The sequence below is a fragment of the Ceratotherium simum genome, chromosome 20 (genome assembly GCF_057802395.1).
Source record: "Ceratotherium simum simum isolate JZ-2026a chromosome 20, ASM5780239v1, whole genome shotgun sequence".
In the NCBI taxonomy this organism is placed as follows: Eukaryota; Metazoa; Chordata; class Mammalia; order Perissodactyla; family Rhinocerotidae; genus Ceratotherium; species Ceratotherium simum.
In genome coordinates, this window is record NC_141919.1 from 38537856 (window position 1) to 38555147 (window position 17292).

At 44.6% G+C, this 17292-nt stretch overlaps 1 protein-coding gene across 4 annotated transcripts in view; it reads left to right on the forward strand.

Moving 5' to 3' along the window:
- ADAMTSL1 (ADAMTS like 1) overlaps positions 1-10722 on the forward strand; it is an 862240-nt gene extending 851518 nt beyond the window's left edge. For 2 of the 4 annotated variants that reach the window (XM_087444657.1, XM_087444659.1), the window contains 3 exons: positions 7171-7280; positions 8094-8314; positions 9880-10722. In XM_087444657.1, the coding sequence (XP_087300783.1) occupies positions 7171-7280; positions 8094-8314; positions 9880-9986 (438 nt within the window). In that variant the 3' untranslated portion in view covers positions 9987-10722. The other 2 variants (XM_087444656.1, XM_087444658.1) reach the window with 1 other exon arrangement.
- Positions 10723-17292: the final 6570 nt, after the last annotated feature.

Sequence of the window (17292 nt, forward strand, 5' to 3'; positions counted from 1 at the left end):
ATCCACTGTTTTAGATAAAGACTTGAAAACAACTGCCTTAAATATACTCAGAGGGCTAAAGAAAAACATGGATAAAGAACTAAAGCAAATCAGAAAAATGATGTGTGAACAAAATGAGAATATCAAAAAAGAGATCGAAATTATAAAAAGAAACCAAACAAATTTTGGAGCTGAAAAATACAGTATCTAAATTAAAATTTTCACCAGAGGTGTTCAGCAACAGGTTTGAGCAGGCAGAAGAAACAATTAGCAAACCCAAAAACAGGACAATTGAAATTGTCAAGTCTAAGCAGCTGAAAGAAAAAAAAAATGAAGAAAATGGGACCAACATACATGTTGTGGGAGTCCCAGAAACGGAAGAGAACAGGACAGAGAGATTATTTGAAGAAATAATGGCCAAAAACACCCCAAATTTGATGAAAGACATGATTCTACAAATATAAAAAGCTCAACAACTCCAAGTAGAATAAACTCCACATTGAGACACATTATAATCAAAATTGTCTTAAAGACGGAGAATCTTGAAAGCAACAAGAAAGAAGAGACTCACCAGTTACAAGGGATCCTCAATAAGATTAGCAGCTGATTTCTCAGCAGAAACCTTGCAGGCCAGAAGGCAGTGGAATTATATCTTTAAAGTGTTGAAAGAAAAAAACTATCAATTGAGAATTCCATATCCAGCAAAACTGTCCTTCAAAAAATGAGGGAGAAATTAAAATATTCCCAGATAAACACTGAGAGAGTTCATTACTACTATACCTGGTTACAAGAAACATGAAAAGGAGACCTTCAGGTTAAAATGAAAGGACACTAGACAGTAACTTCAAGCTATATAAAGATATAAACATCTCCAGTAAGTGTAACTCCATGGGCAAATATAAAAATCAGTATTGTAATTTTGGTTTGTAACTCCACTTTTTACTTTCTACAGAGTTTAAATAACAAATGCATAAGAAAAATTATAAATCTATATTAGTGGATATACAATGTATAAAGATGTAATTTTTACATCATTAACATGAAGTGGGGGGAGGAGAAAGAGCTGTATAAGAGGAGAGTTTTTGTATGTGGTAGAAGTTAAGTTGGTATCAGTTCAAATTAGGATGTTAAATGTAATACCAAGGGTAATCGCAAATTAAATATCTATAGACTACATGCAAAAGGAAATGAGAAAGGAATCAAAACGTCACTACAAAAAATCAACTAAACACAAAAGAAGGCAACAATAGAGGGGAGAGGAAGCTATAAGACATACATAAAACAAAGTGGCAAAAGTAAGTCCATCCTATCAGTTATTACTATAAACGTAAATGGAAACAAAGCCTCCCCAATCAGAAGGCATAGATTGGCATAATAGGTTAAAAAATAAGCCAATTCTAAGCTGTCTACAAGAGACTCACTTCAGATCTAAAGACTCAAATAGATTGAAAGTGAAAGGATGGAAAAAGATATCCCATGCAAAAATAGTAACCAAAAGAGAGCTAGCGTGGTTATACTAATATCAGACAAAGTAAATTTTAAGTCAAAACTGTTACAACAGACAAAGAAGGAAATTATATATTGATAAAAGGGTCAATACACCAAGAAGATATAATAATTAACATATATGCATAAACATCAAAGATCCAAAATACATGAATCAAATATTGACAGAATTGGAGAAAGAAACAAATGCCCCACTTTCAATAATGGACAGGAGAACCAAACAAAAGCAATAAAAAAATAGAGGAATTTAACATCACTATAGACCGGTTGGACCTAACAGATAAATACAGAGCCCTCCACTCAACAACAGCAGAATACACATTTTTCTCAAGAATATATGAAACATTCTCCAGCACAGACATGTTGGGTCACAAAACAAGTCTTAATAAATTTTAAAAGAATGAAATCATACAAAGTCTCTCTTCTCCACAATGGATGAAACTAGAAGTCAGTAGCACAAGGAAAACAGGAAAATTCACATATATGTGGAACTCAAACAACACACTCTTGAACAACCAATGAGTCAAAGAAGAAATCATAAGGGAAATTAGAAAATACCTTGAGACAAGTGAAAACGTGGGATGCAGAGAAAGCAGTGCTAAGAAAATTTATAGTTATAAATGCTTACATTAAAAAAGAAAGATCTCAAATCAACAAATTCACTTTATGCCTTAAGGAACTAAAATAAGAAGAGCAAACTAAACCCAAAGCTAGTAAAAGAAAGGAAATAAAGACTGGAGTGGAGATAAAGAGAAAAATAGAAAAAGAGTAGAGAAAATCAATGAAACCAAAAGATCTACAAAATAGACAAACTTTTAGCTTCACTGACTAAGAAAAAAACAGAAGACTCGAATTATTAAAATCTGAAATGAAAGTACTAACATTACTGCTTTTAGAGAAATATTTTTAAAAGATTTTATGAGAGTTATATGAATAATTGTACACCAACAAATTGGATAACTTAGGTGTAATGGACAAATTCCTAGAAACACACAACACACCAAGACCAAATCATAAAGAAGTAAAAATATGAATAGACCTGTAACTAGTAAGGAGATTGAATGAGTAATCAAAGACCTGCAACAAAGAAAAGCCCTGGACCATATGGCCTCACTGGTGAATTCTACCCATTTAAAGTAAAATTTACAACAATCCTTCTCAAACTCTTCCTAAAAATTGAAAGGAAGGGAATGCTAACACTCCCTAACTTGTTCTATGAGGCCAGCATTACCCTGCTACCAAAGCCAGGCAAAGACACAAGAAAAGAAAACTAAAGACCAATCTCCCTTCTAATCATTGATGCAGAAATCCTCAAGAAAATACTAGCAATCCAAATTTAGCAGCATATTAAAAAGATTATGCACCATGAAAATCAATCACTATAATGTATCACAGTATCTGAATGAAGGGGAAAATGGCCATCTTAATTGATGCAGAAAAAGCATTTGACAAAATTCAACACCGTTTCATCATAAAAACACTCAACAGGAGCCATCCCTGATGGCCTAGTGGTTAAAGTTCAGAGCTCTCACCACTTTGGCAGCCTGAGTTCATTTCCTAGTCGCGGAACCACGCCACCCGTCTGTCAGTTGCCATGCTGTGGTGGCAGCTCACATGGAAGAACTAGAAGAACTTACAACTAGGATATACAACCATGTAATGGGGCTTTGGGGAGGGGGGAAAAAAAAAAGGAGGCCAGCCTGGTGGCATAGTGGTTAAGTTTGCATGCTCTGCTTTGGTGGCCTAGGGTTCGTGGATTCAGATCCCAGGCACGGACCTACACGCTGCTCATCAAAGTCATGCTGTAGCGGCCTCCCATATACAAAATAGGGGAAGATTGGCACAGATGTTAGCTCAGGGACAATCTTCCTCACCACAAAAAAAAAAAAAATAGGAAGATTGGCAAGAGATGTTAGCTCAGGGCAAATCTTTCTCTGCAAAAAAAAAAAAAAAAAATGTGTTACATTTAAAAAAAAAAAACACTCAAACTAGGAATAGAAAGAAACTATGTCAAAATAATAAAGACTGTATATAAAAAACCTACAGCTAATGCCATACTCAATAGTGAAGACTGAAAACTTTTCCCCTAAAATGAAGACCAAGACAAGGATGCAATATTTGCACTTCCATTCAACATAGTATTGGAAGTTCAGAACAATTAGGCAAGAAAAAGAATGAAGAAGGATCCAAGTTGGAAAGGAAGAAGTAAAATTATCTCTGTTCATAGACGACATGATCTCATATGTAAAAACCCTAAAAATCCCAAAACAACTACAAAAAAAAAAGACTCTTAGAGCTAATAAACGAATTCAACAAAGTTGCAGGATACAAAATTAACACAAAAAATCACTTGCATTTCTATATATGAATGATGAACAATATGAAAAGGAAATTAAGAAAACAATTCCATTTATAATAATACCAAATAGAATAAAATACTTAGGAACAAACCCAGAAGGTGAAAGACTTGTACATTAAAAACTACAAAATGTTGCTAAAAGAAACTAAAGAAGACAAATAAATGAAAAAACATCCTGTGTTCATGGATTGGAAAACTTAATATTGTAAAGATGTCAATACTACTCAAATTGAGGTACAGATTTAATGCAATTCCTATCAAAATCCCAAAGACTTTTTTTGCAGAACTAGAAAAGCCCATCCTAAAATCCATATGGTGTCTCAAGGGACTCTGAATAGCCAAAACAATCTTGAAAAAGAAGAACAAAGTTGGAGGTTTCACACTTCCTGATTTCAAAACTTATTACAAAGCTGCAGTAATTGAAACAGTATGGTACTGGTATAGACAGACATACAGACCAATGGAATAGAACAGAGAGCCCAGAAATAAACTCTTGCATGTATGGTCAAATGAAGTGTGCCAGCATCATTCGATGGGGAAAGGATAGTCTTTTCAACAAATGGTGCTGGGAAAACTGGATATCCACATGCAAAAGAATGAAGTTGGATCCTTACCTTACACCATATACAAATATTAGCTCAAAATGGATCAAAGACTTAAACATAAGAGTTAAAGTATAAAACTTGGGGCCGGCCTGGTGGCGTAGTGGTTAAGTTCGTGCACTCCACTTCAGCGGCGCGGGGTTCACGGGTTCGGGTCCCAGGCACAGACTTGTACACCGCTCGTCAAGCCATGCTGTGGCAGTGTCCCATATACAAGGTGGAGGAGGATTGGCGCAGATGTTAGCTCAGGGACAATCTTCCTCAAACAAAATGAGGAAGATTGGCAACAGATGTTAGCTCAGGGCCAATCTTCCTCACCAAAAAAAAAAAACAAAGTATAAAACTCTTAGAAGAAAACATAGGGCAGAGAAAACAATTGGCAATGATTTCTTGGATATGACACTAAAAGCATAGACAACAAAAGAAAAATTAGATAAACTGGACACCATCAAAATTAAAAGCTGTTCTTCATCAAAGGACACTATCAACAGAGTGAAAAGGCAGCCCACAGGATGGAAGAAAATATCTGCAAATCATAAATCTGATAAAGGATTAATATCCCGAATATACAGACAAGAACTACAACTCAACAACAAAACACAAAGCCTTGAATAGACATTTCTCCAAAAGTGTATGAATAGCCTATACGTACATGAAAAGATGTTCACCATCACTAGTGTTAGGAAATGCAAATCAAAACCACAATGAGATACCACTTCATGTCCATTAGGATTGCTATTATCAAAAGACAGAAAATAACAAGTGTTGGTGAAGATATGAAGAAATTGGAACCCTTGTGCGCTGTTGGTGGGAATGTAAAATGGTGCAGCTGCTGTGGAAAATAGTATGGCTGTTCCTCAAAAAATTAAACAGAATTACCATATGATCCAGCAATTCCACTTCTGGGTATATACTCAAAAGAATTGAAAGCAGGGACTTGAAGAGATATTTGTACACTAATGTTCATAGTGGCATTATTCACGATAGACAAAAGGTGGAAACAACCCACACGTCCATTGACAGACGGGTGGATGAACAAAATGTGGTACATACGTACAATGGAATATTATTCAACCTTAAAAAGGAATGAAATTTTATACATGCTATAATATGGACGAACCTTGAAAACATTAATTTAAGTGAAATAAATCAGACACAAAAGGACAAATACTGTATGATTCCACTTACATGAGGTACCTAGAGTAGTCAAATTCGTGGAGACAGAAAGTAAAATAGTAGTGGTTACCAGGGACAGGGAGAAGGGGATAATGGGGAGTTATTGTTTATTGAGTACAGAGTTTAGTTTGGGATGGTGAAAAAGTTCTGGAGATGGATAGTGGTGATGGTTGTACAGCCAGCAACATGAATGTACTTAGTGCCACTGAATTGTACACTTAAAAATAGTTAATGGTAAATTGTTGTGTATATTTTATCACAATTTAAAAAAAAAGAACTCCCAGTTGTTGGTGTTAAGGGGGCATTTTTACATTTTCCCTAACCCTCCTGTGTCTTGGTGAACAACAGTGTCACACTGGACCCTTTAGAGCTCATCTCTTTATCTTTTGAGTTTACACATTCTAGCATCACTCGGTCAGACAAATGGCTGAGGTTGGCAAGACTTCAGTACACCCGGCTACAGCAGGCGGAGCAGTAACTGGCTTTGGGCAGAGTTGCCTGACCTAAGAGGACTACTTTTATCTTAAATCCTTCTCCTTCAGTGGTTCTTAACCTTTGAGGTCCTTGGAACCTCTTGGTGTACAGTCATGCGTCACTTAACGACAGGAATACGTTCTGAGAACTGCATCATTAGATGATTTTGTCGTTGTGCAAACATCATAGCGTATACTTACACAAACCTAGATGGTGTAGCCTACTACACACCTAGGCTATATGGTACTAATCTTACAGGATCACCATCGTATACTGTCTGTCGTTGACTAAAACATCATTATGCAGCATATGACTGTAATTTTAAGGGTTAACAGCTCTCCTGTGGACCCCTAGGAATCCAAAGACTCCCAAGTTAAGAGCCTTTGTTCTAAAGTGACCTTCAAGGGACATTTGTCCTCTTACTCCACTCAAATAGCAGATGTTGGCTAAGGGCCTGCTGCTTTTGTATTTTACAGACCTAGTTGTTGGTAGGGGTATTGACTGTGATAGAGTCTGCCAGCTCTGGGAAAAGCTTAATCTCCATTAGCACATAGCAACAGAACATGAGCTGGGACTAACTCTACATACCTAAGTCTACTTCTGTTCAGCCACCCAGTGAAGCCAAAGAAAGGAAAGAAATGACAGACTTCGTTACTTGGATGAATTTAGCAAAAAAACAATAAACCAAATTACCTTCTGGACTGAACAGGAGAAGGCGGGCTTATTTAGAGGTCTTCAGCTCTAAAGTTTACCACCACATTCCTAGTACATTATGCCAAGAAATCTTTCATATGGTTAATCTGGGAGGGGGCTGACATTCTCTGGCTCTACACTACCATTTTGCTAGCAGAACACTCACAGACCACAGGAAAGCTAACCATTCCACTGTGCCACAAAGAAAAGAAAATAGGCCAGTGCATGTCCTTTAGTTGGTTCAAAGAGGGGCAAGATGAATGATCTGAGGGCCTCAGACAAGACCCTGCACAAGGATCCCGTGTCCCCTGCAGCCTGAGTGTCACAGCCTCCCCCTTGACTAGGCTAACATTATGTCTGTCACTGTTTTCTGCTTCCCAGTGCAATGGGCCTTGCATCGGGCCACGCCTAGCTGTGCAACACAGACAAGTGTTCTGCCAGACACGAGATGGCATCACCTTGCCATCAGAGCAGTGCAGTGCCCTTCCAAGGTAAGAGAAAGTCACAGACCTCCCTTCCTCAGCCCCTGTGTCAATAGCACAGAAAGATGGTGGTGAGTAAATGTTTCTCCTCCAACCTCCCACAGTCCCTGGGGTCAGATGCCCTGCCCTTTCACCTCCATTCTCCCCAGGCCACTGGCCTCCCCAGAGGTAGATGGCTCAATGATGGCCTTATGCTTGCTGAATGGGCCAGGCTTGGCTTTCTCCTCTTGGAGATAAAGAGTGCAAAGGGTGCTCTTCCTCTGTGGGAGCCCTGATACCCCAAGATACCTGCACTAGCCCAGGGTGGGCAGGAGATGAGGTCCACAAAGTGGCCACCAGACCTCAAGGGCTCCACCAGCCCCTCGCTCTTGTTAACCTCCCTCTAGAAGTTATGCTGAGAGGAGGGCCCTTGTCCTGGGTCTCAACCCATCATTGCTATCCGGCCCCCATCCCCTGTCATTCCTCTTTGTAGATGTCTCCCTGCGGTGAGGGTTCACCACCCCCACCTATGGCCCAAGCCCCTGAGACTGGCTCCAGGCTCTGCCTCTGCCAGCCCCTGCCCAGGGTAGAGCTCATTCTCAGGACATGCAGTGATGTAGTCATTGTAGAGATGAGCAGACGGAGGCCCAGGCAGAGGAGGTGGCTTTCTGAGATCTTATAGCCATTTAGTAACAGAGTAGAGATCAGAACTCAGGTCTGGTAGCACTGGAAGTTCTTGAGGAGTTGCCTGACATTCTTGGGTTTGCAGCATAGTTTGTACATCTGCCCCCTGATCTGGCCCCCACAGAGGCAGACTCTAACCCTGCCACCTTCCTCCTGCAGGCCCGTGAGTACCCAGAACTGCTGGTCAGAAGCCTGCAGCGTACACTGGAGGGTCAGCCTGTGGACCCTGTGCACAGCGACCTGCGGCAACTACGGCTTCCAATCCCGGCGTGTGGAGTGTGTGCATGCCCGCACCAACAAGGCTGTGCCTGAGCACCTGTGCTCCTGGGGGCCCCGGCCCGCCAACTGGCAGCGCTGCAACATCACCCCTTGTGAAAACAGTACGTTCTCTCCCCAAAGAGCCTTCTGCAAGTTCCCCACTGGTCTTCGGGTACAGAGGGTGGTCCCTGGGACGAAGCCTGAGCCTAGGGCATTGGATCAGGTTTCCCAAGGACTGTGAGCTGGGGCCAGAGGTGGGTATTTTCACAGGGGTGCTTGGGTGCATGCAAGCAAACAAAGATGTGTGCAAGGACGTGTGTACACATGTCCAGGCCACAAAAGATGGCTGGGTGTGCCCCAAGGGCTTCATCCTGACCCTGAGAGAGCCAGGTGCTGTTGGCCAAATGCTGGGTGAAATTGGCCCCAGCTCATCTGCAGTAGGTTGGCTGGTGCCCAGAGGAGACTACTAAAGAGAAAGCACTGTTCACACTAAAGCAGCACGCAGAGTGCCTCCCACTCAGCCACCCCTGCACCCCTTACTGCTCTGCTTCTCACAGAACAAGGACCTGCTGACCACCTCCCTCCTTCCCAGCCCCCGGGCACCCACTGGAACTGCGCAGGAGCCCACGCCCTTGGGATCTGATACCCTTCACTCCCTCCTCCCTCGAGTCTGGATCCTCCTCTGCCCCAAGCCAGTATTTGTACCCCAGTTGAGTGGGGATCTACTTTTCCTTCCTCTGGACCCAATCCAAATTGGAGATGCTTCCCCACAGGGAAGAAGACAACGCATGAGGCAAAGAATAGGACAGTGTTAAATGTCACAGTGCAGTTCTCCCCAAAGTGAGGGCCTCGCTGAGCATCACGTTCCCAGTGCTGAGGCAGATGCACTGGGAACTATGCACTATTTGCTGAGGCAAATAGCCCCATGGCTTTCCATAGACTGGGGAGGGGTGAGCTATGTTCCCTCGTGTGGTGCTGACCCATCTTTGTGTCAGGAGCTCCCCACACTCAGTACCAATGGGCAATGAAAGTAGTTCAGACTTACACATGTTAGTCAGAGATGTCCACACCCCAAATCAGCACCAATCTTCAAGAACCGTCTAGTCTGTGCACATTCTGAACTAGAATGCTGTGGTTCTGTGGTTTGGCATGGCAGGGGGAAGGATCGGAGGGGCGTAGGTGGAGAACACAAGAAAACAAACCTTCCCAGGGAAAGGAAGGCTCAGGTTCCAGGGGGTGAGGCCATCAACCAGGGCCACACGTGCACACCACCTCAAAGTGGAGCAGAATTCAGTCCCTCTGGAAACATCTCAGGGAGGAAAGTGACTTACTAAAATACCAGGGAGGAAAGACAGGCTTGCCCAGGAGGTGAGGCGGTCCCGAGGAGAGGGAGACGACAAGCTATCGTCTTAGGAGGGAAGGGGGCTATCAGAAAGGCAGCAGAGCCGGCCCAGGGCTGGGCCCCAGCATTCTGCCAGCAGCCTGGTGCCGCCCCCACTGTTGACAGCTGGGGGAGCAAGTGGCTGAGCTCTGCCAGAGCAAGCCAGTCCAGAAGTGCTGGACAGCGGCAGCCCCTCCAGCGCAGGAGTCCAGTGCCCAAGGCAGACCCCAGGAAGCACCCAGTGAGCTCAGCTGTCAGCCTGTTTCACATCTCCTTTCTGTCCCCACCCCTCTCCTCCTCTCCCAGTGGAGTGCAGAGACACCACCAGGTACTGCGAGAAGGTGAAACAGCTGAAACTCTGCCAGCTCAGCCAGTTCAAATCTCGCTGCTGTGGAACCTGCGGCAAAGCGTGAAGACAGGGCACAGGGATGAACTCCGCCCTGGCCACACCAGGGACTCACGCAGCCACCTTGGACAAAACTTAAGCTTTCTTCGTTTTATTTATTTATTTCCCCCTCCCCACCCCCACCACACACACCCCGCCACCAGCCTCCTCCCCGCCCCCCGCAGACATGAGGACCTTGGCACGTCCTCTCTTTCTGTTAGCTGGAGGACAGAATGTTGGGGAAGGACAAGGATGGAGGAGGTCTAATGGAGGTTGCAGAGCAGACGGGCCAGATGGTAGGAGCTCCCTTGCAGAGCCGGCTCCCTCCCAAACCTGGGTCCCAAAGAGACCTAGGAAGAGGCAGGCACAGGCCCTGGGGACAGCAGGGAGCCAGAGCCAACAGCAGACGACAAGAGGCAGGAGGGTGAGGTGCCGGAGGGTTTGTAAAGCCTTGGTACAGACGTTGGACAGCCAATTGTGTCTTTCCTGGCAGCACGTGTTAAGGCAGCAGCATGCTGCTCCTTGGTCTCCTCCTCTGCCTCTGCCCCACAGCCATGGGGAGAGCCAGCAGGGAGGGGAGGACACCACGCTGAGGCAGAACTCAGCTCTTCTGGTGGGAGGCACAGAGCGTCGAGAACTCAAAATATGGATACGTGAGGTAAAGGAGGAGACAATCCAAGTAGGCCTAAGGCACACGTGATGCAGAAAACAAAGTAAGGAGGGAAGAGGACGGAAGCGAAAAGAAACCAGTGCGTGGTCCTCAGTGGGGAAGTGGGGGTAGCTGGGGAGGAGGGGGCAGACGGGAGGCTCGTGGTTAGGCTCTGAACCCGTGTCTGCATGTGTGGGATGCTGCAGGCTCAGGGGAGGCGCTGGGGCTGCTCGGAGCGCTGCTGCCCTCACAGAGGGACAGGCCCTGGGGGCCCACGCTGCACCACAGAGGCATGCCCTCCGTGGGCTGGAGGGGAGTCCCTGCTCCCCGCACCGTCTCAGAGAACTTTCTGCCCGTACACCTGGGGCAAAGCCAGCGAGACGTCAGGGTCTGGCTGTGCAGTCAGGCCACCCTGGCATCTACATCTAAATCAAGAGTCCCCCAAGTCCAGAACTAACTGCTGATGTAGGCGAGGGGCATTTTGACCGTGAATAGGCTGGGTTTTCTGACTAGATGGCCTTTGTGGCTCCACTTAAGGGACTGGGGTCAATTTGTCAAAAACCAATTCCCTAATCCAGTTGCCAGAGAGTATCATCTTCCTTCCAGAGCTGGCCGGGGCATAGGATGGGACAGCCGGCCCCCCGCCGAGCACAGTGAGAGCTGCCCTCGTATTTATAGAGCAGGTTGGGGTGAGGCGATGGGGCGCAGTGGAAAGCCAAAGGATAGCTAAACCTTCCAAGATGGTCCTCAAAGGCTTTTCAACCCATTCCCCCCACACAATGAAATACTATAAGCTTTATAGGAATTAATATACACCAGTTTGGGTACTCCAGTGGGCGAAGCAGCACACACACTCCAGTAATGCCCATCAGCTACAGTAAAATGGCTGTAGCAAAGTCTAGTGTCAAAACTGAAAATTTAGGACAATTTGGCAAATTGCTCTTTCAGCAGAGCAGCTTTGGGCGAGTGATTGTGGTCGCCTCCCCCTGAGTGGGCACAGTTTAGTAGCAAGGGCAGGGCAGGGTGGCCAGAGTCACTCACCCCTCAGATAAACCGTCCCCTCACATACAGACTCACAAATGCCACTCAGCCCAACATCAGGGCTGCATTTTCCAGCCAGCCTGGAAGTAAATTTGAGGGGAAGACAGTATTAAGCTGTATCCTCCCCAGGTGAGCTGTGGGCAATGAAGGTGGGTCTCTTTCTTCCTCACCACAATGATGGGCTCTAAGAAATCACGTTACTAAAAATCAGTGTAATGTTTATTTAAAATAAAAGAGAATGTTTTCTATGTATATCTTTTGTGACTATTTATTAGGATGTCTTGTATAAAAAAGTGCAATATTAATAATTGTACATTGTCATTCAGAAAACAAAATATTGAGGGGGCTTTTTATTAACCTCCCACAGTTGTGTTCCTGTAAACTCAGTGATGATTATTGTATTGTTCCTATTTTTAATAGAAGCTTATGTTTAACTCTGGATCCATTCACTGTGTACAGAATACAACCTAAAAGCTAACGTGACATGATAGGGCAGTAAGAGGGGATTCATATGTGACACAATCGTTATGCATGGAATGAAGAAGACAGATTCCATACTACTACTAATGTGGCTGCTTATTTCTAGTTCAATAGCGATTGAAAACCAGTGGCCAACATTTACATTTCCTAAGTAGCAGGCGTCCTCCAGCTCCGCCGCGTATCAGGTGGTGGCAGTGGGAAGTGGGTTTGAGAGCGAGCGTGGAGGACCCAGGTTTGGGGTGGGAAGCAGCGTGCTCCTTGCATGAGATGAATGTACATTTACTGCTTGTTCTGTGAATTGTGACTCAGCGGCCCCACAAGATTATCAGGACTGCTGAATAATGTGCAAGGAGGCACTTCCTCCTCTAAAACATGAAACTGTATTTATATTTTTTGTACAGATAATACAGCTTATTTATTTAAATCTTGTCGTCCGAGTCTCTATTCAGCTCAGCCTTCCCATCTTGTTGTGTACAGGGGTTGAGGGTGGTTCTCCGCCACTTATGTGTGTCTGGCTGAAGCAGAAGAATCGCAGTTTTCAGCTTTGCGTGGGAAGCTGGGGCGCATGCCGGGAAGGGCCAGCTCTGTGAGTGAACCCAGAGGAGCTGCATTTGTAGGTGTGCACGTATTCAGGCTTAGTGCTGCCCTTGACAATCAGCTCATATACGGCCCTGAGTAGTGGGAAGATGGGAGCCACAGTACCTTCAGCAAGAAAAGCCGCACAGGCATCACGGGGGGTAGGTGCAGACTTGGGTTCAAAAGTAGCCTCACTGCAGGTCAGGCTTCCTGCCAACAGGGGCGTGCACTGTGGGAAGTAGCTGTGTGCCAGAATTCTGGATGGACACCATTAGTAGGGGCTAACAGTTATAGATCATTACGATACTTAATCCTCGCGTGAACCCTATGGTTATTCACATATGGGTAGATAGAGACCCAGCCAGTCCTGCTGGTCTGATGGTTAAGATTCTCCACTCTGACCGCCATGGCGCGAGTTCATTTCCTGATCAGGGAACCACACCACCTGTCTGTCGGTTGTCATACTGTGGCAGCTGCATGTTGCTGTGATGCTGAAAGCTATGCCACCGGTATTTCAAATACCAGCAGGGTCACCCAGGGTGGACAGGTTTCAGCAGAGCTTCCAGACTAAGACAGACTAGGAAAATGGCTCTGGCCACCCACTTCCGAAAAAAAATTGGTCAAGAAAACCCTGTGAATAGCAGCAGAGCATTGTCTGATACAGTGCTGGGAGGTGAGAGAATGGCACAAACAGACCAGGCAGGGTTCCTCTCTTCCTTACACAGGGTCACTAGGAGTTGGAATCAACTCAACGCTAACAAGATAGAGGCTCAGAGAAGCCCAAAGTCACCTGGCTGGTGGGAGGGGGATTCAAACTGGAGTAGTCCAGCTTTCTAGCCAGAGCCTTGCTCTTACCCACTGTGCTGTCTCCAGCTCCTCTGTGTGCGAGTTGACCATGTGTGGCCACCTTGGTGCATGCCCATTCTTCCCTACTGTTTGAAGGTTGGTGGAAGATGACAATAGGACATTTTACTGGAGTTTGCCACTTTCTCATCCTCTAAAATCAATTCTTATAGTATTCTAGGGCTCCTAACTCCCTATTTTTAAAGCATTTTAAAAGAAATAAAGCTACAGTGGGACGTGCAGAAAAAACAAAAGCACATTTGTAGAGTTCTTTATAAATATGGTGGCTATGGTGGAAAGGCAGCCTGTCCCCAGGCCCAGACAATGTCCATACAGGGACCTTTGTGAAAGATGTGCCGGAGGACCCCAGCCTGAAAGCCAAACTCCAGCCCGTTTTCCAGCAACTCACCCAGCACATCACACTCTGTTGAGCAGTGTGAAAATACACCGGAAAGATACCAGGAGGCTTTCTTGAAAGTCCAATTATTTTCTTGAAATTCCAATGATTTTCTAAAGAGTTTTAGGCTTCGCTTTAAAGAAAAAGCCAATACTAGAACTAGAAACACATACCACGACCAATGTCCTACAGAGACCCCAGTGGAGGGTGGGGGGAATGAGTCAGAGATGCCAGAGGAAAAACCCCGGCAGGCTCAAATGGTGGGAAGGGCTTAAAAAGAACATATGGAAAATTTTCCAGCCAAAATCGGAGCTCAGCAGAGAGAAAAAGAGAGATTCCTACCAACGTGCCACCAACCACAGTGTAAAAGTTTGGAATCTTAACCCCAGGCCAGTCCTGGGGTTGTAACTCCGCGTACTAGAGTCCCCTGCTTGGCCTCAGAAGTTTTCAGGACTTCGACAAGATGAACCCAGAAAATCTATGGGCCCATTGAGACCAGAATGGTCAATAATCAGCAAAGTTCATTCACACATCAGCTTCCTCACCTTTAAAAAGAGGCATGAATATAGGATATCCTATGAGTATAGGATAGAGTTGTTGTAAGAAAATTATTAATTCATGTTGAGGAAATATAAGGGTGCCTGGCAAATCATTGAAGCATTCATTGAATGTTGTTTGGTATCATCATCCAAGATACTTGGAGAGATGGGGAGATGACGGGCAGGGCTGGCAGAATTTTTGCTATTTCACTTTACTTCCCATTGTCAGTCCCATGGGGTGATTCCCTTTGAAAGACTCACCCCATGTTTCCTTTTTTTTTTTTTTTTTTGGTGAGGAAGTTTGGCCCTGAGCTAACATCCAATTTTCCCCTTTTTGCTTGAGGAAGACTTTCACTGAGCCAACATCTGTGCCAATCTTCCTCCACTCTGCATGTGGGATGCTGCGGCTTGACAAGCAGTATGTAGGTCCACGCCCGGGATCCGAATCCATGAACACCAGGCCACTGAAGCAAGTTTTCGAACCCAACCACTGTGCCACTGGGCCGGCCCCCATGTGTTTCCATTTTTAATTGAGAAGGACACCAGGCATTCTTCCAAAGTTCACTACCACACAATAGCATAAATGAGAGAGGTGTTAGTGAACCAAGCTCTGTATCTGGCAAGAAAACAGATCAGTCCATGTAGCCAACTCAAAGACTCACCAAAATACTGACAACTTCCAGAAGTATTTCCCAGGACAGATATTATCTTATATCCCAATGTACAGCCTAGTCTCGATTCAAAAGATCAAATGTACACATAACTGCCATTTCTTTGATTTACTAAAAAACATGGAGAAATATTCATTCATGACCAAATATACAAGTAAAGTGAAAGCTAAAATTAAGGATCTCTCACAAAGTGGCAGATTTTCTCATAAACAGCATGCCATTATCCCCACATCTAGTCCTGCAAATAAAGCCAAAGGAAATAATACAATTTTATGAATAGCTCTCAGCTAAAATGAGACAAGTTAGATCTCAATCATCTACCTGTGGAGCTCCCAAAAATAGGCAAATTTATCCCCAAAGAGTAAGAGAATGGTGGGGTAGAGAGAAGGATGAAGCTCTTGGGAAATAACCCAATGAAAACTGACCTGTTTTGTGAATGAACCCAAGGAAGGATAAATTAGGAAACAAAATAAGGTGACACCCCCTTGGTTTTGTCTCTCTCTGTCCTTCATTTTGTTCAGTGAATCAGCTATGATTTAAAGTCTTCAGGTTTCAGACTCAGAATGCATTGAACATGACCTAAATCAGGGAAGGTTATCTACCCATGTCACATACTGCCAATTAGGAAAACATTGGTGTTGACGCAAGCCTTGAAGGAAACAGTGAAGAATTGAATACCCACTGAATTCTACCAATCCTCTAAGCAAGATTAACCTAAAATTATTGGCTGTCGCCCACCCACCCATCTTGTCCACTTGGAGATGCTTTTACAGGTGAAATGTGTATGACCTGATCAGAGATTGTCATCTTTGTCCAAACCTCAGCTTCTTATACATAGCACCCCAAGGTCTTCAACTGTTTGTTGTCACCCCTAAACTGAAAGGCAGATATTGGTCATCAAGCCTTTGCCAATAAGAAATGGGCTGTCGGGCCAGCCCTGTGGCTTAGCGGTTAAGTGCGCGTGCTCCACTACTGGCGGCCCAGGTTCGGATCCCGGGCGCGCACCGACGCACCGCTTCTCCCGCCAGGCTGAGGCCGCGTCCCACATACAGCAACTAGAAGGATGTGCAACTACGACATACAACTATCTACTGGGGCTTTAGGGAGAGAAAGGGGAGGATTGGCAATAGATGTTAGCTCAGAGCCGGTCTTCCTCAGCAAAAAGAGGAGGATTAGCACGGATGTTAGCTCAGGGCTGATCTTCCTCACAAAAAAAATAATAATAATAAAGAAATGGGCTGTCACTTTGCCTGTCAACCAGAGGTTTACAACTTCACTCAGATGGAGTCCGTGAAGCACCTGTTCCCAATCAACCACGTGTCACGCTCTGATAAGACAATATACAGATGTCACTCACCTCTGTTTTCCAAAGGCAAAATCCATCTTCAACCGAGAATTTCCCAGGCTGCTCCTAAAGATATGGTTTATATATGTGTAAACAGAAATTAATGTGCAGTTTTATGTGAGTGAAGAGAAAGCTGACAGTGGGGAATGGTTCTCCTGGTGAACATAAATAATATTTGTTTAAGCAGAATGCTTAGAGGGCCTGAGAGATTGCACAGTCAGCATTCAGACCAGAAAGCACGCCTGGGAAACGTGACTCCTTCTCCAAGATGACATAAACAGCCCTCCTCCGGGTCTTTGTGATGGCCAGCTTTAACCTCGTTACAAATCCCATGAAGGACAAGCTGTGAACAATTTAGTTATCAGGTGAGCAACTCTAGGAAACATTTAATAGTCAAGGCAAGGAGTGTGGTGATGGAGTGTGTCACAGGCTTGGTTTTCTTCCCGTCAATCTCCACCGTCATTCTTTAAATAATAATGAAAGGGCCAGGAAATGGCTTAGCCGAGGTCAGTTGAAGGATGACGAAGTTGTTAGTCAGTCATGCAGGTAGTTCTGTCCCATAGCTGGAGCTCAGCACGTCACAGTGCCAGGGCACAGAGCAGGTGCTAGGTCCGTAGACCAGTCACTCCTGAGCTGAATTTTTTGCCTGCACAGGCCCTCCCTATTGGAGTGGAGACGCTCAAGTTAACCACCTGAGAGCAAGCTCCTGAGACCTGAATCCTCCACTCACTTTGCACTGTGAGGGTCTAGCTTGGGTCCAGTAGGGATGGAAAACAACCAAAGTCCTCATCTG